This window comes from Pelodiscus sinensis, chromosome 27 (genome assembly GCF_052426305.1).
Source record: "Pelodiscus sinensis isolate ZL-2025 chromosome 27, ASM5242630v1, whole genome shotgun sequence".
NCBI classification, from domain to species: Eukaryota; Metazoa; Chordata; order Testudines; family Trionychidae; genus Pelodiscus; species Pelodiscus sinensis.
Genome location: NC_143078.1, coordinates 14,779,283 through 14,801,572, shown reverse-complemented (window position 1 = coordinate 14,801,572; position 22,290 = coordinate 14,779,283). Strand labels below are relative to the sequence as shown.

Sequence of the window (22,290 nt, the reverse complement as noted above, 5' to 3'; positions counted from 1 at the left end):
GGGAAGGCTCTGAGGGACCTGGGTCTTCCTCAGGGAACACAAACGCCCCTGGGGGCTGCGGCCCCTCCCTGGGGGCAGAGGAAGGGCTGGGTCTGCGCGGGGGCTCGCACATCCCCTCCGCTGAGGCCCCGGGCGTGGAGCCAGAGGCCGGCGGGGAAGGAGGGAAGGACGGGGGTTCCTGGCTTGGGGTGTGAGGAGAGCTGGCTGGAGACACTCAGCTTCGGGCACTGGGGCGCCGTGGATTCGTGAGGGGGCGCGGGGCTGGGGCGTGGCCAGGTGCCCAGCGGGGTGGTGTGACAGCACGAGGAGGAGGAAGCTTCTCAGGACACTAAGTGGTAACCTCAGGACCGGTGCCCCATGCCCCCGCCCGCCGGGGACCCCTTCCTGTTTGTTCTTTTCTCCAGCCCAGCCTCGGCTGTTGGGGCGGCCCTGCGTGGTGCACTAGAGCTGGCTGCATTCACTCACATCCTGGGCAGGACGAGGCCCCCCACGGCCCTGCCCCGCTGCCCGGCGCAGTGCAGGGGGCAGGCAGGGCCTGGCTCCACCTGAGCCCCGGGGGAACAGGCGGGGGGCGGGCCCGGCGAGGCGGTGCGGAGCATGTGGCCGGTATGTGCGTGGGCGGCAGCCGGGGGGGGGGGAAGCGCGGAGAGGAAGCAGAGGAGGCAGCAGGCTCCTTGATAAGCAGTTTCCTGAACCGTTTCAAACCCAGCGCCTGACCCATTCGCGCACCGCTCGCAGCCTAGTGCCGGGCCGGCCCGCTCGTGACCCAGGTAAGCACCCGGGCCGAGCCTGGAGCAGCCTGCAGGGATGGGGCAGCAGCTGTGTGCAGGGACCAAGTCTGCACCGGGAGGAGGGCTCCCAGGGGGCGGGGCCGGGTGGCACGGCTACCCTGGGCATGGACCTGAGCGGGCTGGGCTGGCTGTGGTCGGGCGTGGCCAGACGGGGCGCCGGGGCTCCCCGTGCGGGGCACTGGCCGGGGGCTCCTAGCTCGGGTGCATGGAGACGGCCGAGGGGGGGCAGCGCTGCCGTCGTAGGCTGGTGCCCTTTGCCCCCGAGCACGCTCCGAGGCCGGTGCCAGCGGGGCTCCCCACACAGGCATTAGGGGAGGCAGCCAGAACTCAGCCCCTCTGTCCCGGAGTCCAGGCGGATGCACCTGGGCCGGTCCCAGAGGGCCAGTGGGGTTGCCAGGCAACTCCCCCCACCGCCCTGGGGCCATTCAGCCAGGCACGGCCCCCTGGCCTGGGGCCACAGGTAAACTCCCAGGGCTGGTTTGCCACGGCAAGGGGAGGTGGCACAGATGGGTGCCTGCCATAGCACCAGGCTGTCTGCCCTCCGGGCCCCCTGGCAGTGGGCAGGCGCCAGGCCCTAGCACCAGCAGCTGGCCTGGACTTGGTCTTCGTGCCCAGGGGAGAGGCTCGAGCTCGGGGCGCTGGGCGGATCTAGACTGGCTTGCCAGTTATGCTGGGACTGGGACCTGGCTCCGAAGGAGGGCCTGAGCCCCTGGAGAGGCCAAGCCAAGTCCCACCAGGGTGGGGTCTCTCGGCGTCCCCCTGGAGAGCCAGGAGGGGCTGTAGGACACATGGCAACTGGATGGAGAAGGAGAAATATGGACTCCCCACCCCACCCATTGTAGCCCCTCAACCTCTGTTCTTGCCTCCATCTTTCCCCCTCCAATTCCCCATCCCTGGCTCCCCCTAATTTTGGATCCGATGGGCTTGGTAGTCCCTGAACCCGGCGGGCTTGGAAGGTGGCGGAGCGACACTCCCTTGTCCGCACAGCAAAGCTGCGAGATCAGCTTCAAACTGGTTCCAACCCCCATGTGGGCGCTCGGATTTCAGGCTCAACGCAGCTGCCCGAAGTTGGCTTCAGCCTCTTCCCGCCCCACAGAACCGACGTTGGCCTAAGCCTCGTTTAAAGTGGAGTAAGCCTGTCCACACAGCCTAACAAAACCGGCCTCAAACCGGCTTGACGTTCAGCTGCTGCTGCTTTCCCGGGGCCAGGCCAGAGGGCGCGCGCCAGAGCCTGCCTCGTTCTCTCCATCCGAACGGGGGCGAGAAGGAATCTCGTCCACACAAGCCCACAGCTCGGGCTTTGGGCGTGTTTCCCGAGCGGAAGTCGGGAATGTCCTTGGGGGTTCTAGGGACGAGATGATGCCGCTGAGACCGGACTGCCAGGTGCGGCTTTGGAGCCGCCAATGAACCGGCAGCCAAGGCCGTGCGGACGCTCCGAGGTGGGGGCTGATTTCGGGCTCCGCTGCAGGCAGGTTCGGTCCAACGCCAAACGAGCGGGAATGGCGCCGATCCCGCGGCCGGGTTCAAAGCCCCGCTGAGGCCTTGCCCACCCCCCCGTCCTGCTGTCCCTCTCCCACACGGAGGCAGCCAGGCTGGTGCAAAGGGGTTTTCGTGGCATCACGGATTCCACCCCGCCTGGGATAAGGCGCCGTGGTCCCCGTGGGATGCAGGTCTCCGCTGCTGTCGCTGTCAGCAGCAAGTCCCTCCCCTGGACCGCGGGGAAGCCCGGGGGCAGCTCAGGCCTCGGCTGAGCCGCTGCGACTCCCCATGCGGCCAAGGCAAGGAAGCAACGGGGGACCCTTCTCCTTGGCCCTCTCCAGCCTGCTGGCTCTGTGCCCGCGTTCCCTGGCTTTGCCAGCCCCCAAGTCTCCACCCAGCCCCTGGCACGTACTGGGCAAGCCCAGTGAGACCCGCAGCTGCCCTCGGCCATGCCCCATTGCCCAGCCCCACAGCCCTGGCAGCCTGCCTCCTTGCTCAACTGCACCGTTAAGCCGGCTTCCTCCGGCGGTTGGAGCGGGGGCGGGGAGCTCTGCGCCGGTGCCCTCCTGGGCCAGCACAGAGGCTGGTGCTGGCGAGCCTGGCCCGGAGAGGCTGTGCTGCCCAGGCCTTATTCCTCCCCCTGTGTCCCTCTCCTCACCCTCCTTCCTGGGGCGGGGGCAGGGGGAGCTGGCACTGCCCCTGGCTCCCGCTGGCAGCCTGCCCTGGGGGCAAAGGGGACCGAGGGGTTGTGCTGTGGGGCAGCAAGGGGTGTCGCTGTCTGGGTGGCTCCAGGGGCTGGGCTTGGGAATGGGGCAGGGGCGGGGAGTGGCACACGGGCAGGGGCAGCTACAAGTGGCATTGGGGCCTCCAGAGTTTGGGCTCCTGCTGGCCCCAGTGACAGGCCAGCCGGGGTGTCTGGCCTAGCAGCCCCGGCAGCTGCCCTTCGCTGTCCCATCTCACTGCCCCACAGAGCCCCACTCGCCCCACACCTTCCAGCCACAGACAGGGCTGCTGTGCCAAGGGGGCGCTCCATGGGGAAGGGCCTTCCCGGGGGCGGAGGCTGTGGCGAGGCCGTGTCGGTGCCATGGCACCAGGGCGGAGGCTGTGGCGAGGCAGCGTCAGTGCCGTGGCCCAGCGCGGAGGCTGTGATGAGGCCGTGTCGGTGCCGTGGCACCAGGGCGGAGGCTGTGATGAGGCCGTGTCGGTGCCGTGGCCCAGGGCGGAGGCTGTGGCGAGGCCGTGTCGGTGCCGTGGCCCAGGGCGGAGGCTGTGGCGAGGCCGTGTCGGTGCCGTGGCCCAGGGCGGAGGCTGTGGCGAGGCAGCGTCGGTGCCGTGGCACCAGGGCGGAGGCTGTGATGAGGCCGTGTCGGTGCCGTGGCACCAGGGCGGAGGCTGTGGCGAGGCCGTGTCGGTGCCGTGGCCCAGGGCGGAGGCTGTGGCGAGGCAGCGTCGGTGCCGTGGCCCAGGGCGGAGGCTGTGATGAGGCTGTGCCTGTGCCGTGGCACCAGGGCGGAGGCTGGGCGAGGCCGTGTCGGTGCCGTGGCACCGGGGCGGAGGCTGTGATGAGGCCGTGCCGGTGCTGTGGCCCAGGGCGGAGGCTGTGATGAGGCTGTGCCTGTGCCGTGGCACCAGGGCGGAGGCTGTGGCGAGGCCGTGTCGGTGCCGTGGCACCGGGGCGGAGGCTGTGGCGAGGCAGCGTCGGTGCCGTGGCCCAGGGCGGAGGCTGTGATGAGGCCGTGCTGGTGCCGTGGCACCGGGGCGGAGGCTGTGGCGAGGCCGTGCTGGTGCCGTGGCACCGGGGCGGAGGCTGTGACGAGGCCGTGCCCACACCATGTCCACCCCCACCAGGCCTGGCTGCCTACACATCTGCCCTGGAAGGCACCAGCCAAAGGACTCAGGCCAGAGTTTTCCCTTGAGTTTGGGGCTGGTTCCTGGCAGTCCAGCTGCAGCCTGTGAGTCTGTTTGCCAGGGGTTCTGTGGGCTCAGCTGCCCTGCTCTGGTAGCTGGGTGGGTGCTGGGCCACTGGCTCTCCGGCGGCTCTGGTGGCTCGGCAGGCACTGGGCCACTCGCCCGCTGGCTCTCCGGCTGCTCTGGCCGGCCCTGGAGAGGAGCAGGGACCGTAGCAGCTGAGTGGGCGCTTTGCTTTGTGTTTTCCAGGCCCCTTCCCCCCAATGGCTCGTTGATCCTGGTGGCGCCGTGCCCTGCTGGTCCCCGTGTGCTCCCGGTGCGCCTGGGGGTGGGCTCGGCCGTGGGCGCAGCATGGTCCAGGGCTGCTCGGCATGCCCCGGAGTTCCTAGCGCCCGTGTGCCAGGCCGGGCTGCCCGGGGAGCGATGGCCAAGGCTGGTGCGCCCGGCCCCTCTGTGAAGAAGCACGTGCGGCTGCAGGAGAGGTGAGAGGGGCTGGGGTGGAGCACACAGGCCGCGGTGGCCTTCAGAGCGGGGAGCGGAGACGCCTCCCGCTGCCCTGAGCCGCCGGCCGGCCGCAGGGGGAGAAAGGCCCCGGATTTACCCTGCATTGACCCGGCGACGGCTCGGCATGGGGGAGAAGCAGCGTCCTGGGGGTCTAACCATTCCTGGGGCAGTGGGAACTTCGGGAAGGGTGGGGACCTGCCATCCGCACCTGCCACGGCTCCTGCCTGGCCACTGAGCCCCGTCGTGCCCCTTTGACACCCCAGAGCAGCCTGGCTCTTAGGAGTGGTGGGGGCCCAGAGCCCTAGGGCTGCTCCAGGCTGAGTGAGGTGAATTGGCTCTGATGCCCGGCTTTGGAGAGTCCCAAGTGGGCCCCACATGGGGTAAGATGCTCTTCCCTGGGCAGCACCACCCCTCCCTGCTCTGCCCCGTGGCATCCTCCCATGGGAGCCCCACAGCCCCGGCCAGCAGCATCCTCTGCCGAGCTCTGCCCCCGCCCCCACCGGCTCAGCGCAGTCACTCTGCCTTGCAGGAGAGGCTCCAACGTGTCCCTGGTGCTGGACATGAGCTCGCTGGCGAGCGTGGAGCCCATCCGCTCGGTCTGCACCCCTCGGGACATCACGCTGCGCTACCTGCAGACGTCCAGCCGCGTCCTGGCCGGCGCCGAGCTGCAGCAGCGAGCCAAGAGCCTGGAGCTGCTGCAGGAGGAGTTTTCGGTGAGATCCCGCTCTGCCCGTGGTCAGCCCTCCCGAGGGCACCCTTAGCCTGGCCTTCCGTCCCTGCCCGGGGAGGGTGCCAGCTCTCCCCTGCCTGGGGCCCATGGTGACTGGGCATCCCCCCTGCACAGGAGTGGCACCGCCAGCCGCCTGGCAGCTCGTCAGGGCCATGCCATGGGCGGTGGGGGCTCAGCTCTCCTCGGCGGCGTGCCTGGATCATAGTAGGCACAGAAAGGGCTCCCTCCCGGGCCAGGCTGGGCCAGGGGTCTCCGTGCCTGGGGCAGAGGGAGCCGGCCTGGTGGCCCAGTCTTGTGCTCAGCTAGGAAGGGCCCTTCCGTACCTTGGGCAGGAGCAAGCTGCCCGTCTTGCAACTGTGGCAGGAGGGGCCAGAAAGCAGATCCCACCAGCATCCTGTCCCGCTAGCCGAGTCCTGCTCTGGGGGCAGCAGGCGCCTGGCCGAGCCTGGCCCAGCCAGAGCAGCCGCGAAGGCGCCGGGCGGGCGCAGGGATCTCAGTAGCCGTCTCCTTCCCCTTTGCAGAAAATCCCCCCCAACATGGTCAACCCGGAGGAGCTGGACATCCCGGGACGGGCCTTCAAGGACAGATACAAAACCATCCTGCCGAGTACGTGCCGCCCCCTCCCTCTGGGCGCAGGCGTAAGCTGGGCCCGGGGCGTCCCGGGGCAGGAGGGGAGCCCCCCGGGGTTCAGTCCCGTCCCGCTTCTCCTGACGCCCAGCGAGTGATGCTTGGGCTCTGGGGCTACATGAAGGTCCCGCGATGGATTTCACGCCTGAGCTTGTCTCTTGGGGCGGGGGGAGGCTGGGAAGAGGTCGGCTCCAGGCAGCCCCACCGCACCCAGGCTAATCTCCGGTCTGTCTCCTAGATCCCCACAGCCGCGTCTGCCTCCGGAGAGCCGGCAGCCAGAGTGAAGGCTACATCAACGCCAACTACATCCAGGTGAGCCCCGCCGCGTACCCACAGCCTGGCTGGGAACCCTGCCTGAGCCGCGAGGGGCACAGGGCCTGGTGGCCCTTCCGACGTGCCCTGAGCCCGGGAGGATCCGCAGGCCACGTGCCAGCAGGGCCGTGCACCAAGCTCACCCGGCAGCAGACTTGGGGTACAGCCCCAGCCCCTGCACTGCCGCAGGATCAGAAAAAGCCACCAGGCTCCAGCTCTCCCACCATCGAGGGAGCCAGCAGCTCCACCTCCCGGGAGCTTTGCAAAGAGGGCCCCCAAGCCCTGCCCCTTCCCTCTGCATGCCAGCCTGCAGCAGTGAGCCAGGAGCTTAGACGGCCTGCGTGCTGGCTTCGGAGAATCCCTTTCTAGCACTCCCTGGCACAAGACTGAGACTCCCCCCGGGTGGCAGACACCGAGGAGTTAAGGCATCAGAGGGCACCTTTGTGAAGCTAACCGTATTCTTGCTCTGTGCCTCAGTTTCCCCATTGGCCAAGTGGAGGTTATGCTACTGACCCCCTTTGTAAAGTGCTTTGAGATTTATTGATGAGAAGCGCTAGATACGCACTGTGCTTTATTATTAACGCTGGAATCCCAGCCCTTTGGAGGTGGGGTGGACTGTGCCCTCTGGAATGAGGTGGGGACTCTCCATGAGTGTGCAGGAGGACTCAGAGAAGTGTGTGTCAAGGAGGGATTCTTTAGTTCCACCACTTTGATGAGCCCAGCTAGGCATTGACTGATGTGCTCGTTGGCATGAGTGACATGAGCGGATGGCTCTCCACCCACTTCCCCTGTACCCGGTCCCCAGAACTACCAGCTTAGCCAGTGCCAGTTGGTGTCAGCGGTGGGATCCAGGAAGCAAGGAGGTGGCGTTTGCTAGCTGGGAGCAAGGCTGTCTGTAGAACCCTGCTCCCAAAGGGAGGTTCAGCAGGCACAGTGCATCGCTGTACCGCGGGAAACGAAAACTGGGAAAGAACTTTACAGGAGGAAACGCCAGTGCAGAAACACCCTGTGTGCAGCACAGTTGGGCTCTGTCTACACTGGCGGGTTGTTGCGTCAGAGATATGCAAATAAGGCTAAGCGTAGAATATCGCTGAGCCTCATTTGCATACCTAATGAGCCGCCATTTTTGCAGAAGAGGCTCTTGCACCAGAAGAAAACCCCTCTTGCACAATGCCGTTATTCCTGAAAATAATTAGCATAGCGGCGTTGCACAAGAGGGGTTTTCTTGCGCAAGAAGGGACAGTGTAGACAGCTCCTTCTCGCGCAAGAGCCACTTCCGCAAAAATGGCGTCTCATTAGGTATGCAAATGAGGCTCAGCAATATTCCTTGCTTAGCCTCATTTGCATATCTCTGGTGCAAGACTCGCCTGTGTAGACAGAGCCTTCCAGTGGCCTCTGGTGGCCAGAGGAGGTATTACACCCACCACTCAGCATTTACAGAGCTGTGATGCATTTTCCCTAGGAGCCAAAATTTGAAAGCATCAGACAGGGACTTGTGGGTGGGACAAAGATTCAGTGTGTGATCCCCACCAGAGCACTCTAGTACCAGTTACCTTGGGGAGCCGAGAGTAGGGGAAAGGTTTTAACCCCAAATTAACAGCTGTCTGCACAAGATGATTCAGTAACAGGATTCCTCTTCCCAGAGCATCACAAATATAAATCCTCATCGCTCGTGTGGGCCAGATGGGTAAACTGAGGCATGGAGCAGTTAGGTGACTTGTCCAAGGGTCATAGGTTACAGCAGCGCCAGAGTCGTGCTTAGTTTAATGGGACTCCTGAGTTTCTGGTGAGGTTAGAGCTGTCCGAACGCAAGCAGCAGGCGGTCAGGCTCAAGGAGGCATGTGCAGGGGTAGTCCAACAGGCTGAATCCCAGCTGAGGGATGTCTGCCTTTATGTCAGGCCCCGGCCCAGTGCACCACTGCATGGCCATGTGAAAATGAATCACGACACAGGTATATCATGAGCATGCCTCAGGTGTGAGGTCACCGCCCTGCACACGCACGGACATGCATGCACACACACGTGCCCACACACATACTGCCTTTCTGCATACCTCCCCACTGCACACTGACACTTATTTTCATATCCGGACTCTGCCTACACACACTGCCCTTGTGCGCGTACACACACGCATGCACACACACGGCACACCTTGTGCCTCACATATACACGTCTCGGATTTCTGTGCTTCACAAAACCCTCTGCACATCCTTTCAGCTTCTGCTAATACATACAAATAGCTGTAACTCAGCAGGGAACTCTGCATCTTTAGCAGGGCATGATCTATTTTAACGATTTCTCCAACACATTCGATGACACATCCACCCCCCCACATGGGCGCGGACCTAGCTCCAGACAAGATTGCACTGTGAGAACGCTGCCTGCAGCAAGTAGCCGGTGGGGATAAGAGCTCGCCGTAGCCAGACCCCCTGGGACCTTTGTTGTGTGTCTCCTGGGACCGGCAAATCTCTCACCCCTAGGGTATGTCTACACTAGTTCGAACTAGGGGGCTAGTATAGACATACCCCTAAAGAACAAATTTTCTGCACTTCCCTGGCAGAACAGCGCCCTGCAGCTCAGCCCTGTCAGGGATCAGGAAGGGCAAATCTTTGCAGAGAACCCCTCACCCTAAGGGGCGGAGACATCCCAAATATGTCCCTCTCTTGGCCCATGGTAGGTGGCTGGGCTCATATGAGGGTCTCCTCAAGGCTTATTAGTGCCTTGGACTTTGCATGCTTCAGGCAGACCCCACCGGTACTGCCCGCTGTTGTTATATTCCACAGACTTACGATTTTTTTCCGGAGATTCTTGGGAGTGGTCCCTGCCCGGGCGGCTTCTCACCCCACCCTCTCCTCTCTGTCCCCTCGCAGGGCTACGCGGGGCGGGCGCAAGAGTACATCGCCACGCAGGGGCCCATGCTGAACACGGTGGCGGATTTCTGGCAGATGGTGTGGCAGGAGGGCGCGCCGCTCATCGTCATGATCACCAAGCTCAAGGAAGGCAAAGAGGTAGGGCCTGCTGGGTGCCATTTAACCACAGCCCAGAGCTAGAGCTGACTTCTCCCGGGGGGCCCGTATGCAGAATGGGGATGAACCAGAGTGCTGTGAAATTGGCACATGGGGCCGGAGGGTCCTCTCATGTACCCCAGCTGTACGGCGGGAGAGCCCTCTTGGTCCCAGCAGGGTCAGGCCTGCGTGTGTGCAGAGGATCAGACCCAGTGGAATTATTTCTGGTTTACACTGGGGTGAGTGTGTGTGTGGGGAGGGGTGTGTTTTGGGTCCAGTGGGGTTACTGCTGATTTACATCGGGGCGAGGGAGGTGGGATCAGGCCCTGTAATGTACACTTGCTGCCTGCCCCTCCCCTATGACCCTGGTCACACGGAACTTATCACAACCCCCCCACACTTGTAACAGCGACAGGCAGAATCAAACCTGGGACCTCTGGAGCTTAGTGCAGGAGCCTCTAGGTAAAGGCCGGCTGGCGCTCAGCTAAGGCTGTATAGCAGACTCATTGCTCTCGCTGTAAGTGGTCTTGGTGCCAACTCAATGGGATAGTGCCCCGCACCCAGAAGGTGTGTGGGTTACACTGGTACTGCCCCCGCAGCTCCTATTGGCTGTGATTCCTGGCCAATGGGAGCCACAGGGGTGGAGCCTCCAGGCGAGGGCAGCGCGGGGGCGGAGCTTCCCCCAGCACTTGCTGCAATGTGGCTCCAGGCTGAGCGGGGAGCAGGGGAGGAACGGCAGCGTATGGAGCTGCCTCCCCACCAGGAAGGGCTGGCCAGGAGCACAGGGTCCCTGTGCTGATCCAGCCCCAGCGCCTGGGCCCTGTGCTGGCAGACCCAGCCACCCAGCTTCTGCCGTGCCCCACTGCTGCTGTCCCTGCCACCTCCCCTTGGGCAGGAGGTGGCTGCCTGAACACCCCCCAGCTAGTCCCATACCCCATTTCAGTTTGCAGCAGCCCCGCAGAGCTCCCAGCCATCCCCAAACCCCGAGCCCGGGGACCCCACGGAAGATCCCCGATCGGGACGCGCTCCGCCCCAGGGAGCCACTGCGCCAGTCGGGATCAGACCCTGAGAGGGGCCCTTGGCTGCTCCCTCCCCGTGACTCCTCGCCTTCCGCTTCCAGAAGTGCGTTCATTACTGGCCCGAAAAGGAAGCCACCTACGGGCCATTCACCATCTGCCTCCAGGGGGTGAGCGAGTGTGCGGAGTACACCGTCCGGGATCTCACCATCCAGGTAGGTCAGAGCCCCCGGGCCCAGGGTGGGGGATGGGGAGTGCGTGGGGGGCGCTGGGGGGGGAGTTGAGCAGCACGCGGCAGTGACCTGTGTAAGGTGTAAGCGGGGGAAGAAGCCTTCCCCAGAGGAGTGGGGCGAGGTTCGATCTCTGCAGAAGGGAGGGGGCTCTTCTTTCACAGCAGGGCTCCCCTTTGCCCTTAATTCCCTCCCTAGCACCAGCCCTCTCCCGGAAAGAGGGCAGAGTTAAGGGGAGCCCTACGCCTGCCCTCCTCCCAGGCCCAGTGACGCTGGTGCAGCTGGGGCTGGCTACGATGGAGCCCCTGGATGGGCTAGGATCTGCCCCCTTGGCCAGGCCATGTCCCTAGGTTCTTGTTTCTCTCTCGCAGATGGAAGGTGAGTGTCGCCCGGTGAAGCACGTCTCCTTCCCCTCCTGGCCCGACCAGCAGGCCCCCGAGTCGGCCAAGCCCCTGCTGCACTTGGTGTTGGAGGTAGAGCGGATCCTGCAGGCGGCAGGCAGCATGGGGCCTGTGGTCGTTCACTGCAGGTGAGAGGTTCCCCCGTGGCCCTGGGTGGCAGGGGAGTCAGTCCCTGCTGGAACCAACAGTGGGGAGCTTTGGAACCCAGCCTCTGTCCCCTTCCTCTCCCTGCCGCTCCTGTGGGTGCAAAAGTAGCTTGGGAGTCTCCTCTGGTCCCTTGCGTCTTAGATGCGGCCGGACGGCTTCCCGGCAGCACTCAGGGAGCCCAGGCCCGTGCCATGGGCCGAGTGCCACGTGCACATTTCTGTGGCTGGGCTAGCTGGCGTCTTCCCCACGGCCCCTCCTGCAGAGCTTCCATGTGGCTCACTCACTCGCTTGCCACCTTAGCGCCGAGTGGGCGAGTGGAAGGGAGAACGAGGTCACCCCAGAAGAGAGACAGAGGGGACGGGACAGGCTTCCACCCCTTCCAGGAGTCACCATGGACTCCTCAGCCATGGCCCCTGCAGGCCCCACGGCCAGTTCATTGTGAGACCCAGGTCAGAGTCTGGGCTCTGCTACTGACTCCCTGTGTGCCCTTGGCACAGTCACTTTGGCTCAGCGCCTAACTTCCACTGACATGGCTGGCCATCTGGGCCTGCGCCTCCCTGTGTCTCACTTCCCCCTCTGTGCAATGTGGATCCCAGCCGCTCTGCTCCTGGGGGGGCTGAGATTGCAAGGGGCTCAAATACAGCAGCGGGGGTGGGGCCATCGAGCAAAGTGAGACAGGCGGGGGCGAGGGGCCCCGTGGGCCTGTGAACAAAAGCCAGGAGCATTCAGGACCAGCCTCAGGCACCTAATCAGCCCACAGGCGGGAGCTGGAGACGAACAGGTTCGCGTCCCGTGCCCCAAGCTATCCCTGCACTCAGTCCCATCTGCCTTCTGTCTCCCGTCCAGCGCGGGGATTGGCCGCACAGGCTGCTTCATTGCCACCAGGATTGGATGCCAACAGCTGAGGGCCAAAGGAGAGGTGGATATCCTGGGGATTGTGTGCCAGCTCCGTCTCGACAGGTACGTCCAGGGGCCCGGGCCAGCTGGCAGGCAGCGCTCCGGGGCCCCATCCTGCACGGTTCAATTGTCTCTGCATCGGCCGCCTGCTGGCCAGGAAGGAAGCAGCCTGTTTGAAAGCAGAGCGACCCATTGCAGGCGGCATCTCCCCCGGCCCTGCAGGAGACGAGCCCTGCCTCCTCACAGGGAACCCACGGTCCCTCTGGCTTTCCGCTGCGGTAGCCAGCCCCCGCAGTGTCGCTGGGACCCCCGGTGGGCCAGGCTTCCCAAAGAGCCTTTAGGCACCGCACTACGTGGCCAGGTTTGCAGAACAGCCCCCAAGCATATAGGAAACCGGTATAACACATGCAATCAGTGGACCACTGGGGCTCTGCATAAATTTTTACTCATGTGAAGGGCTCTGGAGCCCAAAAAGTTTGAGAGCCACTACTCTAATGGATCTGCCTTGCCTCAAGTTGTAATTGCCGCTACAGGCTGGGGACCGACTGGCTAAGCAGCAGTTCAGCAGAAAAGGGCCCAGGGATTCCAGTGGATGAGAGGCTGAAGATAAGTCAACAGTGTGCCCTTGTAGCCAAGAAGGCTAATGGCATATAAAGTTGCATTAGGAGGAGCATTGCCAGCAGATCCAGAGATGTGATTATTCCCCTTTATTTAGCACTGGTGAGGCCACATCTGGAGTATTGTGTCCAGTTCTGGGCCCCCCACTATAGAAAGGATGTGGACACATTGGAGAGGGTCCAGCGGAGGGCAACCAGAATGATTAGGGGGCTGGAGCACATGACCTACGAGGAGAGGCTGAGGGATTTGGGTTTGTTTAGTCTGCAGAAGTGAAGAGTGAGGGGGGATTTGAGAGCAGCCTGCAACTTCCTGAAGGGAGGTTCCAAAGAGGCTGGAGAGAGGCTGTTCTCAGTGGTGGCAGATGCAGAACGAGCAGCAATGGTCTCTAGTTGCAGTGGGGGAGGTCTAGGTTGGATATTAGGAAAAACTATTTCACTAGGCGGGTGGGGAAGCGCTGGGCTGGGTTCCCTAGGGAGGGGGTGGAATCTCCACCCCTAGAGGTGTTTAAGTCTCAGCTTGACACAGCCCTGGCTGGGATGATGGAGTTGGGTTGGTCCTGCCTTGGGCAGGGGGCTGGATTCAATGACTCCTGCGGTCTTTTCCAGCCCGGGGATTCTACGGTTCGAATCCTCCTCAAAGCCCAGGGAATTGTCTCCAAAGCCCAACCCCCAACGCGTCAGCAGCTCCTTGGCGTGTCCCCACACCCACCCCGGCGTTCCGCGCCTGGCAGGCTCTGGAGTAGAGACAGCTCAGTGCAGCCCATGTCACCAAGCCAGACCATACAATATTTTGGCTCCCACAATTCAGGGCCTCTTGACTTTATGGGCTTCGAGATGCAAAGCTGGAGTCAAGACACCCACACGCACCTGGAAAAGGATCCCCAGGACAATCTAGGACAATCCCTGTCACCAGCCCCTCAGGGCTAGTCCATTAGGAGGGCCTTGTGTCCCTTGCTGGCTTTCCCAGGACACATTGCACCCCGGGGTGGCAGAGGCTCCGTCTGTTCTAGTCCCCATTATTGGAATGAATTTTGCTTGGATTCTGCTTCCTCCACCCTCTCACCCCCGTGCTGGAAGGTACGATCATAACAGTCCAGTTCTGTGTGTCCAGGGCTTGAGACAGGGAACTGATTTTCCATAGGTCCAAAGCATCATTTCCTTGTTCCCGTGAGGAGCCGAGAAACCTAGCACCAAGTCCGATCCAGTTCCCGCAGTGCAAGTCCTGACTTCAGTGGCGTCACTCCACATTGGTACCCCTGGAAACGCAGTTCAGGCTCCCAGCTCCCAAGCGCTGCTTAGGGCATGGTGGGTCAGCGAGGCTGCGTCTCGCTGAAGTTATTTGGGAGCAGCAGCCAGGGCCGGGTGCCCCTGCGGCCGAGAGTTCACAGAACGACGGGATCAGCTGACTGCAGTTTAGTTAGGCCTGGCAGCTGAGTGTCTTTTCTCCCTACAGAGGTGGAATGATTCAGACCAGCGAGCAGTACCAGTTCCTCCATCGCACGCTGGCTGCGTACGCCTCGCAGCTCCCCGAGACGACGGATCCCTAGGGCGGGCCTTCTGCCGGGCTCCGACTTTCCCCTGGCCCTCTGGCATCTCCAGCGTCTGAGCCAACCACGAGCTCCCAGGAGCGGGCTCCCGTCAGCCCTGGCTCCCTTCTGCTTGCATCAGCAGAAGAGGAACGTCGGCCCCTTGAATGAAAATGGCCGTGGCAAACCTGCCCTGAACCTCCCGGCATCTTGTCTGCGGGGTAATTAACCAAAGCTGCTTCGATGGGTCCCCACCAACCGTGTTGGTAGGGCAGGTCGGTTTGTGGGCAGGCTTGGACAACGGAGACGGCTTCCGGTGTGTTTTCCTTGGGGCCCTTTGCTAGGAGCATAAGGCCAGAGTCACTGACGGAAAGGGGCTTTTGCTTTCTACACCCCTAGCATTTTAGCCCCAACTCTACCAGCAAACTGTGCGAAAGAACTGGATGTGTGCGGGGCGCTGGAGCACGGCTGGCATTGCGACCGCACGGAGAGTTCAGTCGAGTGAGGACTCGTAACATTGCATGGCCAATAAACAGCACCCCGGACCCCTGGGGTCTGTTTGGGAGGAAGCGTTGATTCACGAATTCCCAGCAAGGTGCTAGAGAACTGAATGCCATCTAGGGACGGCTCCAGTGGGCTCTATCGCCTCCCTTGCTGATTCCTGTTCCTCCCAGGGGTTCCCACGCCCACGGGGTGCCCCCTGGCCTTTGCAGAGGAGTGAGATTATTATTTAAATAGGTTACGTAGGCACCTACACTCCCCCTAAGCTGCACGGATACATGTTCACATGGCTTCCCACAACGCCCTGCAGAGGCGTGGGGCTGCAGTGGGGAGAGATATCCCCAAGCCCTAAAGGTGCAAGGAGTTGTGGGAGCCCTCCCTGGCATGGAGCCGGCCCCAGCATGGAGCTGCCACGGCTGACTGAGGAAAGGGGCCCCTCTTTGTCACCCCCAGCAGGGAGCAGCCCAGATGAGCCAAGCCCTGGTCTGCTGTCCCATCTTCAGCCCCCCCCCCCCATCCTGAGCACCCACTGCACTCCAAAGCCCTCATCCCCAGCCCAGAGCCTGTGCCCCCTTCTGCACCCAACCCCCAGCTCTGAGCGCCTCCCCAAACCTGGAGCCCTCCTCCTGCACCCCAACCCCCAGCTCTGAGCGCCTCCCCAAACCTGGAGCCCTCCTCCTGCACCCCAACCCCCAGCTCTGAGCCCCTCCCCAAACCTGGAGCCCTCCTCCTGCACCCCAACCCCCAGCTCTGAGCCCCTCCCCAAACCTGGAGCCCTCCTCCTGCACCCCAACCCCCAGCTCTGAGCCCCTCCCCAAACCTGGAGCCCTCCTCCTGCACCCCAACCCCCAGCTCTGAGCCCCTCCCCAAACCTGGAGCCCTCCTCCTGCACCCAACCCCCAGCTCTGAGCGCCTCCCCAAACCTGGAGCCCTCCTCCTGCACCCCAACCCCCAGCTCTGAGCCCCTCCCCAAACCTGGAACCCTCCTCCTGCACCCCAACCCCCAGCTCTGAGCCCCTCCCCAAACCTGGAGCCCTCCTCCTGCACCCAACCCCCAGCTCTGAGCGCCTCCCCAAACCTGGAGCCCCCCTCCTGCACCCCAACCCCCAGCTCTGAGCGCCTCCCCAAACCTGGAGCCCTCCTCCTGCACCCCAAGACCCAGCCTCCTCCTGCACCCAACCCCCAGCTCTGAACTCCTCCCCAAACCTGGAGCCCTCCTCCTGCACCCCAAAGCCCTCCCTTATCAAGATGCCCTGTACTCTTGTGGAAGCCCAGTCTGAGGAAGTGCCTATGGGAGAACCATGCTCATAGTCTGGGGGTGACGCAGGCTCCGTTGTGCTTGCTCTGTGATTTGCTGCTTTCGGGGAGCTGACAGAACGACCGGGCCCTTGGGCAAGATGGGGGGCGACTCTACGCTCCCAGAAGGAGCAGCGCTGGAGCCTCAGCACTGCCCGGACCACGCCGCCCCCTCCAGCCCTCAGAGCTGCCCTGGAGCGCGCCACACCGGGCTCCAGCAGCCATTTCAAGGCCCGGCACTCCGCCTGCTGCCAGAGTTGCAGCACGAGCAGCCAGAGGCCCCAGGCCCGTTTGAATATCGGGCCCCAGGGCAGTTGGCCCCTTTGCTCCCCCTGTCGGCGGGCCGGTTGCCTTTGAGCCGTTGCTTGACATGTGTTTGCATAAAACAGAAAGCGTCACACTTGCCGGACCATAGAAACCGCACACAAGTCGGCTCTATCCACTTAATGTTCCTGGGCCTGCTCGGAGAATTCAACGGGGCTTCCGGGGCAGCTTCCGGAGCACTGCGGGCGTAGAAACAGCTGACAGAGCGCTCGGTGTGGTTCTACACTCTGTTTCCAGTGGGAGTCGGTCCAATAAGAGGGCGTGTCTACACTAGCTCGTTAATTGGAGCTTGTTAGGCAAATCAGGCAACCGGAGTTGCAAATGAAGCCTGGGATTTAAATATCGTGGAATGAGGTGTAACAGTGAATCCAAACTAAGGATTTAGTTCGGATTCACTTTAAACTGCCGCTTGTAGCCGCGGGCAGTTCGTTCGAACTAAGGGGGATTTAAAAATGGCAGCCAGACGGGAACATGCAAATAAAGCCTGGGATATTTAAATCCCGGGTTTCATTTGCAACTCCAGTTGCCTGATTTGCCTACTTAGCTCGAAATAACGAGCTCGTGTAGACATACCCAGAGAGATTCGCTCACTCGCCTTGTCTCCCTGCTACGTTGTGTCCGTTTCTCGGGTTCTGTCATCATGTCCTGAGAGGCAGAGGTGAGCAAAAGCCCATCTCGGTTCTCTGTAAATAGCTTTCGAACGAAAGAGAGAGGCGGCCACTCATTTCAGGAGACCCCACTATCAAAGATAGTCCTCAGCCATTTGACCTCTCTTGAAACATCTTTCTGTAGCTATTAAAATGCCAAGTGTCATCTGCGCTGTTGGGTTTGGGTTATTTCCTGTCGCATAAGAATGGCCAGAGGTCCAGCCAGTCCAGTGTCCTGCCCTCCAACAGTGGCCAGTGCCAGGTGCCCCTGAGGGAGTGAACAAAACGGAATCATCACGTGATCCCTCCCCTGTCACCCATTCCCAGCTTCTGACAAACAGACGGTAGGGACACCCTCCCTACCCATCCTAGTTAACAGCCATTGATGGACCTAACCTCCATGAATGTATCTAGCTCTTTTTTTAACCCTGTTATACTCTTGGACTTCACCGCATCCTCTGGCAAGGAGTTCCACAGGTTGACTGTGCGTTGAGTGAAGAAAAACTTCCTTTTATTTCTTTTAGATCGGCTAACTATTAATTTCATTTGGTGACTCCCTAGTTCTTGTGCTATGGGAAGGAATAAATAACTCTTTATTCATTTTCTCCACCCCAGTCATGTGCTCCAGAAGGAGTGAACCGAACAAGTAATGCTCAAGCGATCTTTCTCCTGCCATCCATCTCCACCCTCTGACAAACAGAGGCAAGGGACACCATTCCTTACCCATGCTGGCTAATAGTCATTAATGGACTTAACCTCCATGAATTTATCTAGTTCTCTTTTAAACCCTGTCCTAGACTTCACAACCTCCTTAGGCAAGGAGTTCCACAGGTTGACTGTGCACTGTGTGAAGAAGAACTTCCTTCTATTTGTTTTAAACCTGCTGGCCATTAATTTCATTTGGTGGCCCCTAGTTTTTATATTATGGGAATATTATTATAATATTCCCCCATAGTTGTCTCTTTTCTCAGCTGAAAAGTCCCAGTTTTATTAATCTCTTCGCATAGGACAGCCATTCCATGCCCCTAATCATTTTTGTTGCCCTTTTCTAACCCTTTTCCAATGCCAATGCATCTTTTTCGAGATGAGGCGACCACATCTGCATACAATATTCAACATGTGGGCGTACTACGGATTTGTACTACGGATCAGACTATGGATTTGTAATCCCTTTCCTAGTGATTCCCAGCACTGCGTTTGCTCACCTGCCTCTGACACAATGTGCAGAATGGATGCTGTGACGTAGTGGGGGTACCTTGCTGGTTGCTAGGCTTGGGCTGTGGGTGACCCCTACTGGTTACTGTCTGTACCACGGCCCAGCAGAGTAGCTGATGGGACGAGGAGATAACCCGTTCGACCAGTTACCTCCCAGGGAGAGGAACAAAAGAAGGTGGAATGCCACCCCTGGCTGGGGGGCAGGGCTGGAAGGGACGGTCTTTTAGTTTCGGTCTGGGAAGCAGGGGAGAAGGAGCTAGGGAGGGGGCTGGGATTGTAGGGCCCAGCCACCCCCCATCTCAAGAGGGGCACTGACAAACAAGTTGTTGGTTTTTTTCATGCAGCACAGTCAACCTCTGGAACTCCTTGCCAGAGGAGGTTGTGAAGACCAGGGTTTTAAAAATAACTAGATACATTCATGGAGGTTAGGTCCATCAATGACTAAAAATATGGAATGGAGTCCCTAGCCTCTATTTGTCAGATGCTGGAAATGGATGACAAGAAAGGGAACACTTCGTAACTCCATGTTCTGTTCACTTCTTCTGGGGCATCTGTCATTGGCCAGTGTTGGAAGACAGGACACTGAGCTAGATGGACCTTTGGCCTGATCCGGTGTGGCCGTTCTTATGTTCTTTCATTTGATTCTGTCAAATTTTCACCATATAGGATGAAACATGGATTTGTTTTGAGCAAAACTGTCCAGCTGGCTTAAAGTACAAACGATGGGTTGTGGGGCTGTCCATAAATTGCATAATGCATTAGAGGCTGGGAGGAAGTCCTCAATTTTGCACACAAGTGGTGTGTTAATCTTGAAAATCACTCAGAAATGTGACATGTGCCCTCCCCCACAAAGGGCTTGGGGGTGAAGAATGTTATAATGGCAAAATGTTTCATGATCTTGACAATTTTTTGTAAACAACCCTAGACGTGGTGTATGGAATCTGAAATTTGGTACAGAGATGGTCTCTCTGCTGCACATGTATATTTAAGAGGTTTGAAAAGATTTTGCTCATTCCTTCCAAAAATAAGTTCTTCTTCAGGCAGAAACTCACACTGGGAAATGTATGGAAAAAAACGCAGATTTTTTGGCCAAATGTGTAAAGGAACTAGAGTGGTGTATTCAAATAAGGAATCTTGTGCTTTCAGCACAAAATTATGTATTTAAAGTCTGCAGGAGAGAGCACAGGAATTTTCTTTCACTGGTTGCAGCAATTTTGAAAAGAAAATGGCTGTTGTCTCAATCTCCAGACAGATTCATAGTGCCAGTCAAAAATGGCTTTGCTGTAGCACAGACACTAGAACCCACACTGACAACTCAGTGTCTTTGCCTTTAGTGAGTACACACTTGTCTTGCAGACAGCTAGCTAACTCTGTTAGAGCAAAATGGATTCACTACAGCCTAATGGCTACAGATGCACCACAGTCTGAGATGTACGTTTGCAGCCACAACTACCTAAAGAGCAGCCTCTTAGTTACCCAGCCTAAAGTATAAACACACCCACGTTTAAGTGTAGGTCAATAACTTGTTTAGTAAGCTTCACTTACTTGGACTAGCCTTTGGGTTGCCACAGGCTGATGGGTAATGAGAGAGGAAAAGTGGACTGGGATGCTAGGTTTGTTTCAGTTTTTCGTGATCTAACTGTTTCTCAACCTTTTTTTATAAAGTACCCCTTTTTCAAAAAAAAAAAAAAAAGTATAAGTAACCCCACTACTTACAGTTTTCAGACCCACAACATTTTTTCTACCATTGCAACACATTTGTTTAAATAACTTAATTGTAACCGGGCAGGCGATGAAATTTTTGAGTGTAAAAGTACAAAAATAATAAAATGCTATGAAACTTAAAACAAAAAATCAGTTTTTTCCAAACTTCAGTTTTGTTGATGTACCCTCCAGACTTCTCTCAAGTACCCCAAGGGTGCTTGTACCACTGGTTGAGAAACACTGATCTAACAAAAGAACAAATACTGGTGCAAATGCTTTTTGCAGCATCAGTTTACAAAGAAAACCTTCTGGACTAATTTGCCCATAAATTCTAGTTGCTCTAGCATTTAGTTCTTTGCTGAAATAGTTACTATGTGAAACCAGGTCCGTGTTTCTCTAGCACCTGGCATTGAGGTTCACTGAAGGTTTTAGAAGTGCCCAGAATCACAATGCAGGACAATGTAGCACTTTACTTCAACTACCCCAGACTAACACGGCTACATTTCTATCAGAATCACAATGACACCCTTATGCAATACAGAGATTGCTCACTCACTGTGCTGGTACCGATTGCAGAGTCACTTTAACGACCCACAGCAGTGTAGGGCGGTAATAAACACCCAGCTCAAGTTTCCCCAAAGTGACTTGAGATTTGGTGTCAAGTATCAGAGGCATAGCCGTGTTAGTCAGAATTTGCAAAAGCGATGAGGCGTCCTGTGGCACCTTGTGACTAACAGATTTATTGGAGCATGAGCTTTCATGGGCAAAGACCCACTCCATCAGATGCATGAGGTTTCAGTGTTATACGGGGTGGGGTGATCTTGAGCACTCTCTCTGAAAATCAGGCCCCTTCTAGGTGTCACAAGTCCCTGGTCACTTCTAGACCCCTTGGTCTCGGCTCTTAGTTCTAGATAGCGCTGGATTTTTATGCATAGCTCTCAAAGCACTTTACAGATGAGGAAAATGAGACAAAGGGAAGTGCTGCTTGTCACACAGGCAGACATGGGGAATATAAATCAAGTCTGACTCCCAATTCCTTGCCTTATCCATTTGTTTCCACGGTGCCTCTAATGACTCACATCTTACCGTTGTCCGACTTGTCAGCTAATACAACTAAAATCAGTCCCTTCCCTCATACCATTCTGGTCCCGCTGCAGAGGACTGAAGTTACTAACTCAGAGTCCCCAACCCATTTAAACACTTTCTTATTGTATTTCCTCAGGGAGTTTGAGTCTTCTGTGCTGTGGTGTCAGCACTCGTCCACGTAATGCAGCTAATATTCAGCATCCAGCTTGCCTTTGGTTCAGTCACCCATGCAGAGACGATCGTTAATGAGGCTGCTACAGTGTAATTTGTCCTCCAGAGTTAGGGCTCTGCTACTGGGCACCTTAACTAAAGACAATATAGTGAAATCCTGTGTAAGCAAACCTTGGTTACTTGAACAGGGGTGTGTGGGGAAAGGGAGTAGGCTGGGGGGAGGGGGTTAGGCCCACAGGTGGAGGCAGGCCTAACCCTGCAAAGAGGGGGTTAGGCCCTGTGGTGGGGAAGGTCTGGCTTGGGGGCGTTAAGCCCTGTGTGTGGTGGGGAGGGGGAGCTGGCCTGGCATGGGGGGGGGGGGCTGGACTGGCATTTGGGGGGAGGGGGACTAGGTGCTGTGGGGGCAGGCCCTGGCAATTGGAGGGGATTTAGGAGTATATGTATGTGGGGGGCTGGCATAGAGAGATTAGATGCTGTGGGTAGGAGGGCAGGCCTGGCCTTTGGGGGGGGGGGGCGGGCTAGACACCAAGTATGTGGGGCAGCAAGCCCAGCATTGGTGGCGATTTAGGCCCTGGGTATGGGAGGCAGGCCTGACACTTGGGCGGGTGGGGAGGTAGGCCGTGTAGGGGGGCAGGGGGAATCCGTTCCTGGGTGTGAGGGGCAAGACTAACAGAGGGGAGTTAGGCCCTGTAGGGGGGCAGGCCTGGCAGCGGGGCAGTATTAGTTCCTGGGTGCGGGCAGGCTTGCCAGATGGCTTCAGCAAAAACTAGGGACACACTGGACATGACATCACAATGGACATGACATCACAATGGACATGACATCACAATGGACATTCCATCTGCTTTAGAAAATCCCGGACAGGTCTATTGTCCCAGCTCTATTGTCTGGTGCTTCCAGAGGAGATAGCAAAAGTACTGGACTGTCCAGTTCAAAACCGGACCCCTGGCTACCCTAGGGGTGTGTGTGTGTGTGGGGGGGAAGTTAGGCCCTGTGTGGGGGCAGGCCTGACGGGGGGGGGGGGGGAGCTAGGGCATGGGGGGCAGGCCTGGTATGGGGGGGAGCTAGGCCTGTGGGGGGCAGGCCCGGCATGGGGGGGAGCTAAGCTCTGTGGGGGGGGGGCAGGCCTGGCATGGGGGGGAGCTAGGCTCTGGGG

General features: G+C 59.2%; 1 protein-coding gene across 1 annotated transcript; it reads left to right on the top strand.

Annotated features, from left to right (window-relative positions):
* Nucleotides 1–616: 616 nt before the first annotated feature.
* Nucleotides 617–21,283, top strand: PTPN7 (protein tyrosine phosphatase non-receptor type 7). Its single transcript, XM_075910227.2, has 10 exons — nt 617–770; nt 4,428–4,660; nt 5,212–5,395; nt 5,934–6,018; nt 6,278–6,351; nt 9,222–9,359; nt 10,477–10,587; nt 10,974–11,131; nt 11,997–12,110; nt 14,118–21,283. Exons 2-10 carry the CDS (start codon nt 4,530–4,532, stop codon nt 14,209–14,211), a joined length of 1,089 nt encoding a protein of 362 aa, XP_075766342.2. The 5' UTR covers nt 617–770; nt 4,428–4,529; the 3' UTR covers nt 14,212–21,283.
* Nucleotides 21,284–22,290: the final 1,007 nt, after the last annotated feature.